We start from the raw sequence: 17,728 nt of genomic DNA on the forward strand, positions 1-17,728 counted from the left end.
TGTGAGGGTTTCCTATTGAATAGTGTTTATCCTGCCAATTGTAGACTGAGACTATGGGTTATGGACTCAGCTGACAGCAAATCGATTGTCTTGAGGAACCAGGGCCAGAATAAGTCTTTCTGTGTGAATCAGTAGCATGCATCAGTTAAAACCCTTAGGTGATCAAACACTTATTATTTGAACTTTTAGTCAAAAGGAGAAGATTTTTGGATCAGCACAGAATATTAAATATAATTAAATATCTCTTACATGTGTTTTACTAATATTTTTTCATGGAAGTGGAACAGTTCAGCTTAATACATGTTTTCTTTCTTTCTTTTTCTTTTTCGCTTATTAAAAAAGGAGTATACCCCACATATTAAATTGAAGAAAATGTTTAAAAAGAACAGTGGAAATATAGGTCACCCATAGTCCACTTTTGAGGCATATTGCCACACAAAGAAGCTCTTTGATTTCCTTAGCCACATAAGGCAAATTCTAACATAACAAATAGATACTTCTAAAGCATCTTCCTTAAGCTTAGGTCTCCTTAATCTTGTCCTCTTTTTTTTGTTTAATAGCTAAAGGAGCTTTGACAGGAGCAGGTATATTTATTATTCAACTGCTGCCGAGGTTGTGGTATTAGTCGTGGTGTTTGATTTTTCCTAGAACCATAGTAATTATCTTGATTGCTTTGACAAGAATTTTTTTTACATGCCTCTCAACTGTTATCTGTACAAATATATTTTTAAATAAGCAAGTATTAGGCTACTTTTCTTATTATCTGAATTTAATACAAAATAATGGATTTAGTGCTTGTCTATGAGTGATTTATTTACATGAAGCATTCCTTCAAATGTCTTTTTGTGCTTAAATTCTGTTTTTGGCTTCAGCATTTTCTCACTTACTATTATCAGAACCATGATAGTTACCTAACGGGAAAGATAATGTCTTGCATAATGTTGAAAGGGACATTTATTAAGTATACATAGATGTAATTGCTATGAATTTCTTCAAGTTCATATCTTTATTACTATTAGAAACTATAAATGAAAACAATTTTAATATTTGCTTTGATGGTTATCAATTTAAGTCAAAGGTGGTACATTTTAGGAATAAGTACATCTAGTGTACACATATGACCTGGTGGTATTGCCTCAGCAACAATGCTGACTTCTCAGTTCTGTTGATGCCCTATGTCACGGGTACACACTGACACGGGCCTCCCCAGATATGGATCCTTTGTGCATTTACATGGAGACAAAATGATGGCAAGAAAAAGAGGTGTCTTACTTCCTGGAAAGGGCACTTTCACAAAGAAGTGCAGAGTTCAGGAGCCTGAGAACATCCAATTTCAGGAGGTCACCGCCCATCTGTGACCCTCTTGGCGAATTTGTGTTTGCTTTGTACAGCATTTCTACTAGGTCTAATGTTTTTTAAAACATTTATGCTGAAACACATTGTCAGCATTTCGCCAAGCCGTTTTTTTAAAAAGTTCTTTTCTGATATGAGGCAAAATATAAAAAAATTTTAATACTTCACTGATTTAAAAAAAAATCTAGATCTGCAAGTTTTCCTCTACTTTATGTGTAGGGTTTGTTTGTTTTCGCATGTTTGTTTGTCTGTTCACCACATGTATGCTCTCTGCAGATGTGAGACAGGATGTTAGGTCTCTGGGGCATGAAGTTATAGGTGGTTGTGAGCAGTGTGGGTGCTAGGGACTTGGGTTCTCTTGAAGAAGATTAAGTGCTTTTAAATTCTGAGTCATCCATCCCTCCAGCATTTACACTGATTTTTATAGGCATTATTAAAACTTAAGTGTATAATTTGAGACATCAAAAACAAACTATTTTATTATAAATAAAAGAAAATGGGAGCTGGAGAAATGGCTCAGCAGTTAATAGCACTTGTCGATCTTGTGAAGGATTTAGGCTCAGTTTATTTCATATCCTGGGGATCCAACACCTTCTTCTGTGTTCCATGTTCACCAGGCACACAGATGGTAAACAGACATATATGGAGGCAAAACACCACACACACACACACACACACACACACACACACATACACACAGAGAAATGTAAGAATCTAAAATCAATAAACTTTAGTATATATATATATATAAAGAAGTATATATCTTAAGTCTTCCAACATTTTGACAGTGAGAACCATAAGTTGCTTATGAAAGAAAAAGTATTGGCTCAGGACCCCCCAGACCAAGTTCTCACAACACAAAGGAGACTTATTTGCCTAAGAGGATCAAGGACTAAGAGACAAAGACAGGAGATAGAGGATGAGGGCGAAGGAGAAGGGAAGAGAGGGCCAGGGATATTTGTTCCAAAAGACAAAGGAGAGGAGACAGTTCTGGCAGGTAGGAAATGGTGGCTTTTAAGATTTATAAGTGGGAAACCCCGTTTTAATTAGGTGAGCCAATGTTACTTAGGTGGGCATGTTAATTAGAAGGCTCTTGTTTCCTGGACTGCAATAGTTGGGTAGCTAGACCTTAATAGTAAGCCTCAGGAGGAGGAGGAAGTAGCCAAAACAGGGAGTAAAGCTTAGTGGCTAGCTTTAGGAATGTCATCTAATGGCTTTGAGCAAAGCAGAGGGAAGTGGGGAGAAGGGCAAGACCTGCCAGAGTCCTGTCAGCTTATATCAGAAACGTACATTATGATCAGGCTTCAAATCAAAACTTGGCTTTTTTGAGTTACTGGCTTAGGATGACATTGTAACAATTCCTATAAGAGATCAGAGAAAATGCTGTTATCTGGAAACTATAACTCAAGATTTAAAGTGTTTTGTGGTTGTGTTACCTAGAAAATTCAGTTAAAAACTTGCTTTCTGAAGGATATTTTGCATATCTGCTATTTGTTTCATTTTCTACACTGCAGCATTAATGAGTAAAATACCCTGCCTGGTTCACAGGTGGCTGCCTCGGTGGGCAGCACTGAGATTCAGACCCTGCTGCCGTCAACACTTATTCCTGAAACTGTGCTTGACCAGTTTGTAACTCAAGGTATGTATGTGTGTCTGTGTGTGTGTGTGCGCACATGCGTGCGTGTAGCCCAGGGGTTGACTTTAGAAATCTTTCCTAATCACCCTCCCGTTAATTTTTTTAACAGCACAGAAAACTGTAAACTAAAGATTTGCAAATCAAAGGTCTTTTCCATCATTACTTCAGGATGAAGGAAATGTGACTGACATTTATTTCCTCATGAATGTTTCCTAGAACACTTGTAAACTTCCTAACCTGGACAGTATTGTTCTCTTGAGTGTCTTATAGAAACCTCATGTGTCCCTTGTGCCATGTCCACTTGAGCTCCATGGGTTAAGTTTTTTGAGCATCTTTCATTTTTCCTTAAAGAGCTTGGAGCCCAATTTTCTCCCTTTCTTTGGAGATAGGCCAGCCCTGCATTCTGTATTCAGGGACTCATGCATGCAGAATGTTTCTCTGGATTCCCCACAGTGCCAAAGGCTGTTGCTGATCCGTTCTTTATTAGTTCTTGGAGAATTTTGAGTTTTGTACGTGTTTTGAGCATATTCACCTTATTCTCTCAACTCTTCCCAGATCTACACGCCCTGCCGTATCCCCCAAATGTTGTGTTCCTTTGTACGGTTGACACGGGGTCTCACTGTGTGGCCCTGACTGTCTTGAACTTCCTTTGTAGACCAGGCTGGCCTTTATCCATAGAGATCTACCTGCCTACCTCTGCTTCCTTTGTAGACCAGGCTGGCCTTTAATCCATAGAGATCAGCTGCCTACCTCTGCTTTCTCTGTAGACCAGGCTGGCCTTTATCCATAGAGATCTACCTGCCTACCTCTGCTTCCTTTGTAGACCAGGCTGGCCTTTAATCCATAGAGATCTATCTGCCTGCCTCTGCTTCCCAAGTGCTGGGATTAAAGGCATTTGCTATCGTGAAACTTTTCAAGATGAAGTGTGCTATCCAACATTTTTGGATTTGTTTTCCTCCACTGAACATGGTTAGCTTATCAGTGGCTACAGTCTTAAAGAAAACTATCTCTCTTCCAGCACCTAGCAGTTACTTTTGCTCCAGGGCAGAGGATGGCATCGTATGCCCATTTCTCCTCTCCATCTTGTTTTTGTAGACAAGATTACTTTCTGAATCTGGAGCTCATTGGTTGGCCAGTGACCTGCCCATCTCTGATCTGCAGTACTAGGATTGCAGATGTTTGCTCCTATATCCAGCCTTTACACGGGTGGTAAGCATCTCAACTGTAGCCCCTGTGCTCGGTGACAGGCACTTTACCCATTGACCCACATCCTTAGCCCACTCAATTTGGTATATATATATATATATTTAGGGAGATAGTCTGCTTTAATATAAGATAGGAAGAGAGGTGAGTAGGGAAGGGGGAATGAAAATACAGGAAGTCCAGGCAGTTTTTAAAGTAAATATCTAGAGACCAGATTTTTAATTAAGCAAATTGCAGACCTGCTAGGATTATCTAGAATAAATAATCATAAACTAACAAAACAAATAATATGAAGTAATAAATGTGAATTTGATTATCAAAAAGATTTTGAGACTAGAGAAATGGCTCAGAAGATAAGAGTGCTACTGCGCTTGCAGAGGGACCAAATTAGGTTCCCAACTCCACACTGAGCTGCTCACTGCTACCTGCAACTTCAGTTTTTGGGTATCTGTACTCAGACGCACCCCTCACAGTACATACTTTAAGAAAGAAGTGGTTTAGATGTCCCTAAACAGTTATTCTCTTTAAAAAATTTAAAGTGTTTATTAGTTGAACAATATTTAGTATTTGAGCCAAAAACATTGCATCTTAATTCATTCTATTTTTTAAACCCTGTTTTGGGAAAAACTTAATAGCATGTGACTTGAAAGTAAAGAGATTATAGTTGAGATGTATTCTGTAAGGCTGGCAGTCACTTGAAACAAAATGTATGGATCTTTACGTTACTAGGAATGCACATGAGCAAGCTGCAACATGATTTTACTTATGTTCTGCAGGTGTGGACAGAACCCAGGACTGTGCTCATGCTAGGTACATGCGAAATCCTTTAGCCCTGCAATGTATTTTACAAATGCCAGCACATGTTACTCGTTATATTCGAACTGCAACCAACTCTGCTTTAAGTTGTAATTATATTGAAGTTTACAAAGTGAAAAGTGAAATTATACAAATACTAGAAGAAAACATGAATGAATGCTCATAAAACTACATGGAAGACTTTCTAATTTTGTCTCAGAAAGTCAAAATTTAATGAAAAGGAACACATTTGACATATAATAATAATAATAATAATAATAATAATAATAATAATAATAATAATAATAATAGTAATAAATAAAAGCAACTTATGTAGCAGAAAACACCATCAAGTGAAGAGACGACTTGACAAAACTAATGTGACTTTGCAACATAGCTTACAGAAAGTGCTATATAAGCATATAAAGCATTCGTAATTCTTAAGAAGGAAAAGAGCTGAGCCAATGTAAAGTGAGCAGAGACATGAGGCAGACATGCACAAGACAGGAGGACCCGTATCACCAGATAAGTACAAACTGATGTTACACCGTGACCCTCTGTCTTAGCTATTAAATTAAATAGCCAACGATTAAAAAACACTGGCAGTGCATTCTCTTGGCCAGGCTATGGACAAATAACACTTTTATAAATTATAAGAAGGAATGCAATTAGTGTGACATTTTTTGGAAGGGACCCTGGCAATAGCTAATGAATCTGTAAATGCATTTATCTTATAGGTAGGAATTTTCATATGGCTCAGCTCTAAAACTATGAAAATACATATTACATGATTAGTCAATGAAATATTATTTGTAATTAGGAAATATATCAACCACCCAGATACCCCAAAAGCAGGAACGTGGTTTCAAATTTACCTATATAATGAACTATTGAAAAATAGTTCTATTGAGTTATTGAAAAATCAAGGAGTATATCTAAAACTGGCACATAGTAATTCCTCATAAAATATTGATAAATAAAGAAAGCATCCAACTGGGTTAGGGAGATGGTTCGGTGGGCAAAGTGCTTATTGTGCAGTCCTCTACCCCTACGTGAAAAGGAAAAAATTAAACTGACAAAACGTGAAAGTAATGTGGAATACAAACAAGATCATCTAGTAAGTAATTCATAAACTCACTCTCAGACTTAATGACAAGCAAAGGAAAGTACAGGCAAGCATTCAGTCATGAGGCTGCTTTACGTTTTGCAGCTAGCAATCTTTAATCTTCTTCATATATACATGAGACTGAGCAAATGAGTGAGTAAACAGTGACAATGAAAGGCTTTTTGTTTATAAGTGAAGCATTAAAGGACTAAGGGTGTTTAATAGACCCTGTAAAGTTAGAATAGAGTTGGAGCTGTCACTATGAATTGTTTTTTATTCATAGATGCATGTGTATCTGCCCAAGTATAAACGCACACATGCATATATATGCATAACACACACATATATACGTGTACACATACACACACATAAATGCACATTGATAGTAATACATACACGTATGCCCAGGCCTTTGTTCCTGATTCTGATTCTTCCTTTTGTGCAATCAGAACTCTGGAACAAATGCTTGATTTGGGGCCATGAGATGAGAAAGAATAACATGAATCTGGACCAACAGAAGTTAATGGAATGTATGGGAAAGACTATGGAATACATGGAACTGCTATTGAAAAGAAGTATCCTGGGATAATTCAAACCAAATGAATATGGTACACAGATTGTGAATGCTTGAATTATATTAAATAAATAAGTGATCAGAAGGAAATGCTCTTTCATCTGCTAGAAAGCTAACTAAAATAAAAAGTGATAACATTGGAGAATTACCATTTGGTAGCCATTTTAGCATAAAATAAAATATAACTTTATTGTTGAGGAACTTAATAGGTGCCACCTGTTTAAGTAATGTTATGCCATTGTAGGCAAATTCTCTGAAAGAGCAGTGTACATGGAGGAAAGCTGAGAGCTTCAGCCCACAGCCACACGACTCCATCAGCACACTGAAGTGGACTGAGGGGCAGAAGCTGGTCACATCATGACAGAAGGTGAAAAGAGAGGGAAACAGGAAGAGGCCATAAACAAGATCTCACCAGGAGCCTTCCTTCTCCTCTGTCCCTTAAGTAGGTCCTACGTCCTAAAGTTCCCAGACCCACTGCAGGTGGTGCCATCAGTTGTTGATGTTTTACAACATGAGCCTGTGCGGGACATGCGTATCCTAAGCATAGCAAGGTCTTAGTTAAACAGTGAGAGCTAATATTTCCAATAGTGGGAAAGTAGAGTCATATCCCATGATAAGGTGCACTAAGAACCTGATCATGACGAGACCTCAGAAAGTTTCCTCATAATATGGTCTTGGTCAGGAAAGACAGAGCAAGACCAAAAAACTCTTTCAGTTTAGAAAGCAGAGGCATTTTAAATAAATGTAAAATTATATTCCAAATAGATCCATTTTTTTCTTATGCTTTCTAGAACATCTGTAGGATGATTGGCAAGATGTAGAAAAGGCCTGCAGTTAGATATTAACTAGTACCCTTGGATCTGTGATATTCCCTGACTTTAGTAATGGTCCTCTAGTGATTACAGGCTGTGACTCCATTTTCAAAAATTACTAAGGAAGCATGTATCTATGAATCACAAGCAATCTATAAAATAAAAGGCTCCAGGGCAGGTAGATAGATAAGAAAATGCTTAGCTCATAATTCCTGTACTCATGCTTTTTCTTAAGTAGGAATTAATTAAAAGTATTTTCTCAAAAGAATAAACAAGGACCAAGAGCGATAAGGACAGATGCTGAGGCACATTGGATTCAGCCCGGAAAGGTCCACGGTCCTTACCTAAAATCCATGTTTGTTCCTGTCAACCAGGTTTTCCACAGGGATCCACTGGCCCACACCTAATTACCAACATTACTCTGAAGTCCTCTTTATGGTTTGGTTCCCTCTGTCATGACTGTGTGCTCGCTGCTCTACAGAAGTAGTTTGTAGATTGCTGTCTGAGTTCCCACTGGAAGTGCTGAAGGATGCACATGTATTTGGAAGTTGGAAACATTCCGGCACTTAGAATTTTAGGAAAAAAAGATGTTCGAACCTTGGCTCTCATTACTCTGTCTCAGGATGCACGCATGTGTTTGTGTACGTGTGCATTTGTGTATCTATAATTGATGTCGGGTGCTTCTGTGCATATACATGCATATTCACATCTCATCCTGAGTGGGGGTGGGGGCTGAGAATAGGAGCAGTCAAGCTCCGTAGCGTCAATGCTAAGTTGAGCAGTTATAAGAATTAGCCAACTGCGACCCTTGCCGTCTCCAGGAACCTCCTATGCTATGAGAACTTGTAAATTTTGTTAATAAGCACTAGGAAACCAAACAATTTTTTTCTGCTCTTTATGAATAACAGGTCAGCGTGAAGCCAGATCAGTGCGACCTCGTGACTCATCATTGTCAGCCCCCAGTCACAAGCACCATGTGTTTGTCACTCCGTCTCTGCTGTCAGCAACCTGTAGCCTTTTAGACAACCTTTTGGCAGTTACTCCAAGAGATACTGCAAATGCTTTTCAACAGGCCCATCTTATAGAGCGTCTCTGTAGGTAAGAGACAACTGGGAGTAGAGGGTAACAGATGCAGGCGCGTGTGTGCCCGGCAGCACATTCTCACTTGTCCCCGGCCTTTCCTTTCACCACAGTTGTCGTCATACTTGTTGCTGTTGTTGTCTCCTCGCTCTGTTCTGTCGTGTACTTGTATTAGCTTCTCAGCTTGATTGTTAAGGCCAAAGAGATTTTTCTTTAATTTTAAAAATTGAGATGGTTTTAAACCTTACGTGCCTTCTAGAATAGTCAAGGAATGTAGTATAATCCCCTTTGCTGTTCTTCACTGGACATGAAGGAGTGTTAGGCTTCTCTCGCAGTCACATCAGAGTAATGTTCCCAGGTTGGAAATCACTGTTGGATTTCATTTGTATGTAAATGTCTGTCAGGAATACTCTGATAGAATTTAAAGAGACAATTTGAGTCATTGAAATTTTCATTTTCCGAATGTTAGTGACCTTCTGATGATGTGTTTAGCACAGTGGCCAAGCCTTGGCTATTGCGTTCAGACCTAAGTGTATAGTTTATTCCTTGCTTGGTGTTACGTTGTCCTCTAGAGGGTATTGCTGGCCCCAGCTTAAAGGGGTGAGTGTGAGGAAAGCTGCTGTCCAGAGACTTCTCGTGGGTGGTAAAGGTGACTTCTCTGCTCTTCCTGACACAAGCTGCTCTATCCGAGCATCACCCCCGCCCCTCGCTTCTTTTAACCACAGGCATGTGTCCATTTATCTGACGTTCTCATCTTCCACGTTTGAACACTGCTGTCTGAAATATTTTTTTTCTCTTTGCCAAATCATACTGCTTTCTCTCTCTTCTGGCATGTGAAGACAGAATTGGAAAAGAATTCTTTGTTTGTGTCCTAGGTTTTCTGTTTGCTGTGATTAACACTGACCAAAAGCAGCTAGAGGAGGAAAGGGTTTATTTGGGCTACAGGTTTCAGGCCATCATCAATGAGAGAAGCGCTGAGCCCAGGCAGGAACCTGGGGACAGGAACAGAAGCCGAGGGCTTGGAGCAGTGCTGCTCACTGGCTTGCCGCCTCCTGCTTATCATGGCCTTACCACAGAGGTTCATCTCCTCAAGGATAGCACCTCCCACGGTGGGCTGGGCCCACGCAGATCAACGTCAGTTTAAGAGCACACTTCACAGACATGTCGCTAGGACAATATGGTAGAGACAATTCCTCAATTGTGGTTTCTTGTGTTCAGGTATGCCACACTGACAACTGATGCTAAATATGGCAGTTTCACGTTTTAGAATTCTTTGTTTTTCACACTTACCTAACAATACTTTTCTGTTTTCTGGAATACTCTATGGAACTATTTATATAATATGTAGTTGTAAAAGCCCTTTCTCTTTATTTATATGCAGGTTTATATTGACACTTCAAATTATGGTGTTTTGCCTTTAATAAGAAACATAGTAACTATCTATGGGGTGTTTATATTCAGGTTTATATTAAAACTTCAGATTTGTGTTTTGCCTTTAATAAGAAGCATAGTAACTATCTATGGGGTGTTCTTTATCCTTGACAGCACTGTGGATGCCTCCCTCATAGAGACATGCGTCCAGGAACTCACGGCCCCACTAACTTTATCATCTGCTGTTGAGCATACGCAGGCTCAGGTAAGCATCGTGGATCTGCCTCTCACCTGTGTCATGGGCTTCATTGCCTTAAGGGTCAAATAACGAATTCTGCTAAGAAGATCCAACCACAAGAAGAAGATGGAAATCTTTGTATATGTGTGCTATTGTTTGCTTTTTGAACTAGGTTACTTAAAATTTTAATATAAGAGAAACTGAGATGGGAGATAAGAATAGTGGACACTTTTTCTAACTCCATCATTAATCAGTTATAAATGTTTTGTTGTTTCCCAGAGCACTACTTTATAATGGGACATTGGTATAGCCTACTTCTATGATTTTACACTGTCTCTGATATGTCTTTTATTTTCACCTAGGTTGAAGTTGTTAGACTAACATTTATATTTTATTTTTTCCCTTCTTATTTTATTTATTTATTTATTTGTTTTGAGGCAGGGTTTCTCTTTGTAGACCTTACTCTGTAGACCAAGCTGGCCTTGAACTCACAGAGATCCACCTGCCTCTGCCTCCCAAGTTCTGGGATTAAATACCTGTGCTACCACCTATCTTTAAAAAAAAAAAGGACGAAAATCTAAAAATGTTTAACCAGGTGACCAAAATAAATTTTAATTTTTTTCTTCACATCTATTCACTAAATTTGGGGTTCTTGCCTAGGTTCTATATGTAAAATATGCTTAGCAATTTCCAGTATAATTATTCCTACTAGACGTTTTATTTAAAGGCCAAATTTTAACAGGACGTGTATTGTGTGTGGTTGAGGGGTGATGAGTGGTAAGTGAAGTCGCTTTTCTGTTGCACTCTCTGCATGTGGAGTTTCTTGGAAGTACTCTGCGAGGCATTTTTGAAGCATGTGTTCTTTCCAGTGCACTAATTTTATTTGAGTTAGCTTATTCACAGGATATCCTTTCTCTTTAGGTGTTTGTTCCTACAACTGACAAATCACTGAATAACTTCCTCTGGTTTACAGTCTTCCCTAAGTCATTAAAACAAAGACCTTTAACCTTTTGTTTGAAGAATAGGTTATATATATATAAGAATAGGTTTTATATATATATACATACATATATATATATATATATATGGTTATATATATATATATGGATGATAAGCATTTCAAAAGAAAAGATAAAGCAAGGGACAATATCAGAGATTGAGACAGAGTGCTGATCTACTTAGAGTGTCCAGGGAAAACCTTCCCAATCATGATATTTGACCTGAAGAGAGGAAGATGGTCCTGTGGGCATAGCAAGGCCTCTGGGATAACAGTGTGGTTGGTCTGTCCAAGAAAGAGCAAGGATCCAGAACTGTTTCACCTGATCTTAAATACCACGAGGTATCACTAGTTCCATCATGTCACAGAGCAAAGGGAGGTTGGGGGATCTCCCACAGTGCAGAGCAGGGCAGGGAGAGCTGGTCATGCAGGTTGGTTCCAGAGTGCCCTGTGGAACCACTGCGCTGCCTGCAGTACGTGGATTAGTGTTTGTCCATCCATTGCTGCTTGCACAAGAATGCAGGAAATTCTCCAATATTTACCAGATTCCTATAGCTATTGTTGATAGAAAGCAAACATCTGTGCCCATAAGGAATCTATGGATTAGGTGCAGAAGAAACATAGAAGCATACATGAAATGTGAAATATGTTACCAGGTAGTGACAAATGGTATGGAAAAAAAGACGAGTGACATTGGATACAAGGGTGTGTCACGGGGAGCTGTTGCTACAGAATGACCAGGGGGGAAAAAAACCCCAAACTACCAGAGCGTCAGGACAGAGCAGAGGCATGGGCTGGAAAGGGAAACAGGCAGAGGACGGTGCAGAGTGCTGGTGGTCGGGGTACAGTCAGCTGCAGGCAGAAGTGTGTTGGGGTGTGTGATTGACAAGTTCTTGTTTTTTTTTTTTAATTTTTAATTAATTTATTCTTGTTGCATCTCAACGGTTAGCCCATCCCTTGTATCCTCCCATTCTTCCCTCCCTCCCATTTTCCCCTTATTCCCCTCCCCTATGACTGTTCCTGAGGGGGATTACCTCCCCCTGTATATGCTCATAGGGTATCAAGTCTCTTCTTGGTAACCTGCTGTCCTTCCTCTGAGTGCCACCAGGTCGCCCCCTTCAGGGGACATAGACAAATATGAGGCACCAGAATACCTGTAAAAGTCATACCCCACTCTCCACTCAACTGTGGAGAATGTTCTGCCCATTGGCTAGATCTGGGTAGAGGTTTAAAGTTTACCGCCTGTATTGTCCTTGGCTGGTGCCTTAGTTTGAGTGGGACCCCTGGGCCCAAATCTGCCTATCATAATGTTCTACTTGTAGGTTTCTAGGACCCTCTGGATCCTTGTACTTTGCTATTCTCCCATGCTTCTCTCATCTAGAGTCCCAGTAGGATGTCCTCCCCTCTGTCCCAGTTTCCTGGTAAGTGAAGGCTTTCATGGGACATGCCCCTTTGGGCTAGTATGCAGATATAAGAGCAGCCTTATTCATAATAGCCAGAACATGGAAACAGCCTAAGTGTCCCTCAGTAGAAGAATAGATAAAGAAACTGTGGTACATATACAGTATAGACTACTACTCAGCTATTAAAAACAAGGAATTCCCTAAATTTGTGGACAAATGGATTGAGCTAGAAATGATCATGAGTGAATTAACTCAGAAGCAGAAAGACTCAAATGGTATATACTCACTTATATCTGCATACTAGCCCAAGTTCTTGGTTTTTATTGTTGTTGCTTTGTTTAAAAAAAAAATGCCATAAAGAAAAAAAGATGTTTATTAGTGATATCAGTATTTAACCTTAAATGGCTAAATTATAGAAATAATTCATCCTTTCTCTCACATTTCTCACTGACTTTATGTTGTATAATATTTCCAGTTTCCAGAGATTAAATTTTCTATAACTTTAATAGGGCAAAAGATGAAGAAATTAAAAGACTTTACAAAGCTGAGTCTTGTGGTACATACTTGTAATCCCAGCCCTTGGGAGACGGAGGCAAGAGATTAGGAGTTCAAGGTCAACCTCACGTGTAGAGTGAATGTTAGGCCAACCCAGACTACATGAGACTCTCCTAACAGCAGAAAACAACAGCAAAAGTGTTACAGAAATAAGAAAATCGAACTTCACATCTGTATAAGGAATTTGTGAAGGGTAGAGGCACATATACGTTTCTGTAATATAAAATGAGGTAGCATATTCTATAAAAGAATTTCATACTCAAGGAGTAAGTAAGAGAACAGCTATTTCTCGGTGGTCTGAGACCATGTACCATGGAGGCTTGCACAACTCCACGAGTGAAGACCAGTCCCCAGCTCTTCATGGTGTTCTCACGGCATCAGTGAGTGAAAAAGCTTTACTTTTAGACATAGAAACTGACCTCAGCGTAGCTCACTAAAGTTCCCTCATAGGGACGTACTACCTAAGAGCTGCTTCTATTCTTTAACTGCTGTCTACCAACAAGAGGTTTTGAAAGGACATTTGCCATGTTTTAATTATAGTATTAGTGTTAAGAAAATTCCAGGTGGTGCATCCCTTTAATCCGAGCACTCAGGAGGCAGACAAAGGAGGATCTTTGTGAGTTTGATGCCAGCCTGGTCTACAAAGTCCAGAGATAGTTTTATTGTTCATCATGAGAATTTAATTTTTTGCTTGCATTTAAGAATATTGGGTTTTAAAGTCAGTCCCCATTCTCCACTCAACTGTGGAGAATGTCCTGTCACACGAACTCTGGTGCCCCATATTTGACCACGTCCCCTAGATAGGGAGACCTGGTGGCACTCAGAGGAAGGATAGCAGGCTACTAAGAAAAGACTTGATACCCTATGAGCATATACAAGGGGAGGAGGTCCCCCTCAGACACAGTCATAAGGGAGGGGAGTAAGGGAGAAAAGGGAGGGAGGGAGGAATGGGAGGACACAAGAGATGGGATAACAATTGAGATGTAATATGGATAAATTAATAAAATATATATATAAGAATATTGGGTTTTTTAAATTTTGTTTTAACTGAAGAATAACTGAAAGCAAAGATACATTTTATTGATAATAATAGCTAGGCTATTAGACTAAATGTATTTTATTCCAGTAGTTTTGAACTTTGAGGAATATTTTTGTAATCAGATCTTTCTTTACAAACTCATTTATTTTGGTTTTAAATACCCTCTTTGTTTCTTCTAGGATATTGGTTCCACAAGTTACCTACTTTAAAAATATAGACTTTCTTTAAATGAAATCTAGAAATCAGCTTTGAAAATACTGTTTTGTTTACTTGTGGTGCACTTGATAGTGCTAATGTGACCATTATTGACATGCTTATAATATTGGAAACTATGCTTTGCCTTATAGCACGTAATGGTTGATGAGTGCTTTTTGGGGTTTATTAAATGTATTTTATTAAGAAATGATTTCTTTTAACACACAAAGAGTAAAATACCATGATGCCATTGATAAGTTTTTCATGAGATCTACTTATTTTATCTCCTTTTGCACACAGGCTTCCTTTCTCTTGGAATACCTATCCTCTTTGTCTCAGCTTTTACAGTCCTGTCTCTTGGTAGAGCCAGACCTTGTGATACAGGACGAGCTCCTGAAACCTCTTATTACTAATGTCATTCGAGTTCTCATTGTATGCATCAAAGATGTGTCGGGTAAGTCTGTCTGTCTGTCTATCTATCTATCATCTATTTGTCTGTCTGTCTGTCTATCTATCTAAATTAAAATACATTTTATGTGTGGTTGTTTTATCTGCATGTATAAAACATGCACTGGAATTGGAGGACAATTTGGAGGCCAGGAAGAAATCTAGTATAATGGAAACTCCCTGAGATCCATGACTCACTACCCCTAGAGCTGGCTAGGGTTATGGAATTCTGATAGTGGGAGTAGCTTTCCTATGAGATCCATGACTCACTACCTCTGGAGCTGGCTAGGGTTATGGAATTCTGATAGTGGGAGGAGCTTTCCTATGAGATCATGACTCACTACCCTCTGGAGCTGGCTAGGGTATGGAATTCTGATAGTGGGAGTAGCTTTCCTATGAGATCCATGACTCACTACCCCCTGGAGCTGGCTAGGGTTATGGAATTCTGATAGTGGGAGTAGCTTTTCCTATGAGATCCATGACTCACTACCTCTGGAGCTGGCTAGGGTTATGGAATTCTGGTAGTGGGAGTAGCTTTTCCTATGAGATCCATGAATTCACTACCTCTGGAGCTGGCTAGGGTCATAGTACGAGGTAGGCATCATTTCCTTCTTGTGAAGGAAATTCCTTAGGGAGCAGTTGGTTACCACCAAGGAATAGGTGCCATGACTGCAACCTTAGGGCTATGTGCCGTGCCGCTCATTGTCGCAGTTCATAGGCAGCTGTTTTAGCTAGTTAGGACTCTTAGTTGCGTCCCTTCTTTGGAAGCTAGATTGCACCTGCTGCTACCATGAAATGTAGTCCTCAGACAGGAGGCTTCCAGGCCAGACCAGCTCAGATAGTCTAGGTCCTGTGTCCAGAGTGCATGATCTTTTCAGCAGAAGGGACTTCAGCTAAGTTTTATTGTCACAGTTTAGATGAGAAGAGAGCAAATCTTGCTCTGTGCCACATGAAAGTTTTTGTTTTGTTTCTCCTCTGTACTCCCAATATTTTGGGAGGTTTTGATCATGAGTTTTGTAGCTAGAATGATCTGAAGTGGCTCCAGGAGAAACTTAGGGTAGATGAGTCAGATAAAAAAAAATTGATCAAACATCTCCTCCGTCTGTCCGATGAAACACATGCTCTGCAGTGAGCACAGAGTACTCTCTTTATGCTTGTGGCTAAGGCCAAATGGCGGTTAAAGGTATGAGCCAATTTACCATATAATATGAACATTTCCTAAAATCGTTTGAATTGTATGGAGTTGCTTTGCCTTTGAGGCGTGAAAATGAAAGATGCCGTGATCCAGAGTAACACCAGTCTTCAGCGCTGTTCGTATCCGTGTTAAAATTACTTTTGTGTTTGAATTGTAATATTTTCATGCTTAGAAATTATCTTCATTGTAGCAATAATTTAATTAAGTTTAGTAGGTTAGATTTTAGTCTAAGCAATAATAAAAAAAAGTGACTCTTGTGAGAAGGGCATAAAGTAGACATTACAGTGATCTGTGGTCTAACAGAGCTCTATTATGTCTCATACATTCTTTTTATTTAATAATTTCTTATGTTGGTTTTTTTGTGGCCATTGCTTGGCCAACACTGACACTGAGTTCATGAAGAAGTGCAAGGCACTACAAAATTATGATGACGATGACAAGTCACTTCATCTAGTAGTCACTTGGCAAGAGGTGGTGTGACTAATTATTGTGGGTATATATGTATATATATGCGTGTGTGTATTATTCTTCCTATATATTTTATCATTTAAAAATTAATCTTGTGAATGGTTATAGAAAGTATGCAAGATAAAATGATCAGCAGTATCTGGAGGTACATTTAGCAATGAGGTATTTTCTTGAATCTTGCAAAAATATAAATGTTCATTAAGGAAAGTATTTTAAAATTGTTTTCTTAGAAACTAAGTTTTGAATGATTTTTAATATACTGGCTACACTTCTATTATATTTTTATACATTTATAATATATACAAATATATTAGATATTTAGGTCTATAAATATACCATTTACTTATATGATTTGCTAGCTCAAATATGTAATTAAATACTTTATAATATATAAGCAAAGAAATTCAACTAAAATATTCTGTAAATATGGTAATAAATTTCAATGTTAATAGCATTTTAAATTTATCTTCCAAGTTAAACATTTCACCATTCTTAAGCCTTTATTGAATAAAAAGAGTAAACTTTAATGTAGTTTTTTAAAGAGGTAACACAAATAAGCATACAGAACATGAGTGTATGGGTACACAGCGTATCTTTGGAATTAAGTATTTATGAGATTGGCAATGAGGAAGCATCTAAGATACTTCTTAGTGACTTTGGTGTCATAATAGTTGAGGAGCACTTGGGCTGGTTGTGCCTTGAGTCCTCGGAAGATGCTCTCCCCAAGTTCCTCGTTGGTGCTGAGGACACCTGGACAGTGTCTCTAGCGTTCGTGAAGTTTGATGAAAGGTGACAGAACAGCAGAGGTGTGATGAGAACCTCCCATTTGCACAGCGTCCTCACTGTGGGAGGCTCACTTCTCTACCATGGGGTCCTGTAGGCAGCTCAATCTGCTTCGTGGCATAGTTTTCTTTGTGGGATAATTCTCTGCTTGGCTCTTCAAAGAAAGTTTTCTTTCTTTTCTGCCTTGACCTTAGCATATTGTACTTTTCTTTTTATCTCTGCACAAAGCTGCTAGAGGGGATAAGTTTGTTTGACAGAAGTAGCCAATGTCATGTTTTATACTATGTCTACTGTGCAGTTCTGAAATTGTAGCTTATATTTGTTGCATCACACTTTCTGATTGTTGTTGAGCATATTCTAATGAAAGTATGCCTTGTGTGACTTTGGAGAAGGGTAAAGGGACATACTTTTAAGAAGTAGTAGAAAAAAGAAGCTAATTGTAGTGACTTGGATAATTGTGCAGGCTAGTTTTCCTGCCA

At 38.8% G+C, this 17,728-nt stretch overlaps 1 protein-coding gene across 1 annotated transcript in view; it reads left to right on the forward strand.

Moving 5' to 3' along the window:
* Rttn (rotatin) overlaps nt 1-17,728 on the forward strand; it is a 246,542-nt gene that overhangs the window by 118,048 nt on the left and 110,766 nt on the right. The window contains 4 exon segments of the mRNA XM_051163892.1: nt 2,902-2,992; nt 8,387-8,576; nt 10,104-10,194; nt 14,657-14,810. Coding sequence (XP_051019849.1) covers nt 2,902-2,992; nt 8,387-8,576; nt 10,104-10,194; nt 14,657-14,810 — 526 coding nt within the window.

This window comes from Acomys russatus, chromosome 20 (assembly GCF_903995435.1).
Source record: "Acomys russatus chromosome 20, mAcoRus1.1, whole genome shotgun sequence".
Taxonomy (NCBI): domain Eukaryota; kingdom Metazoa; phylum Chordata; class Mammalia; order Rodentia; family Muridae; genus Acomys; species Acomys russatus.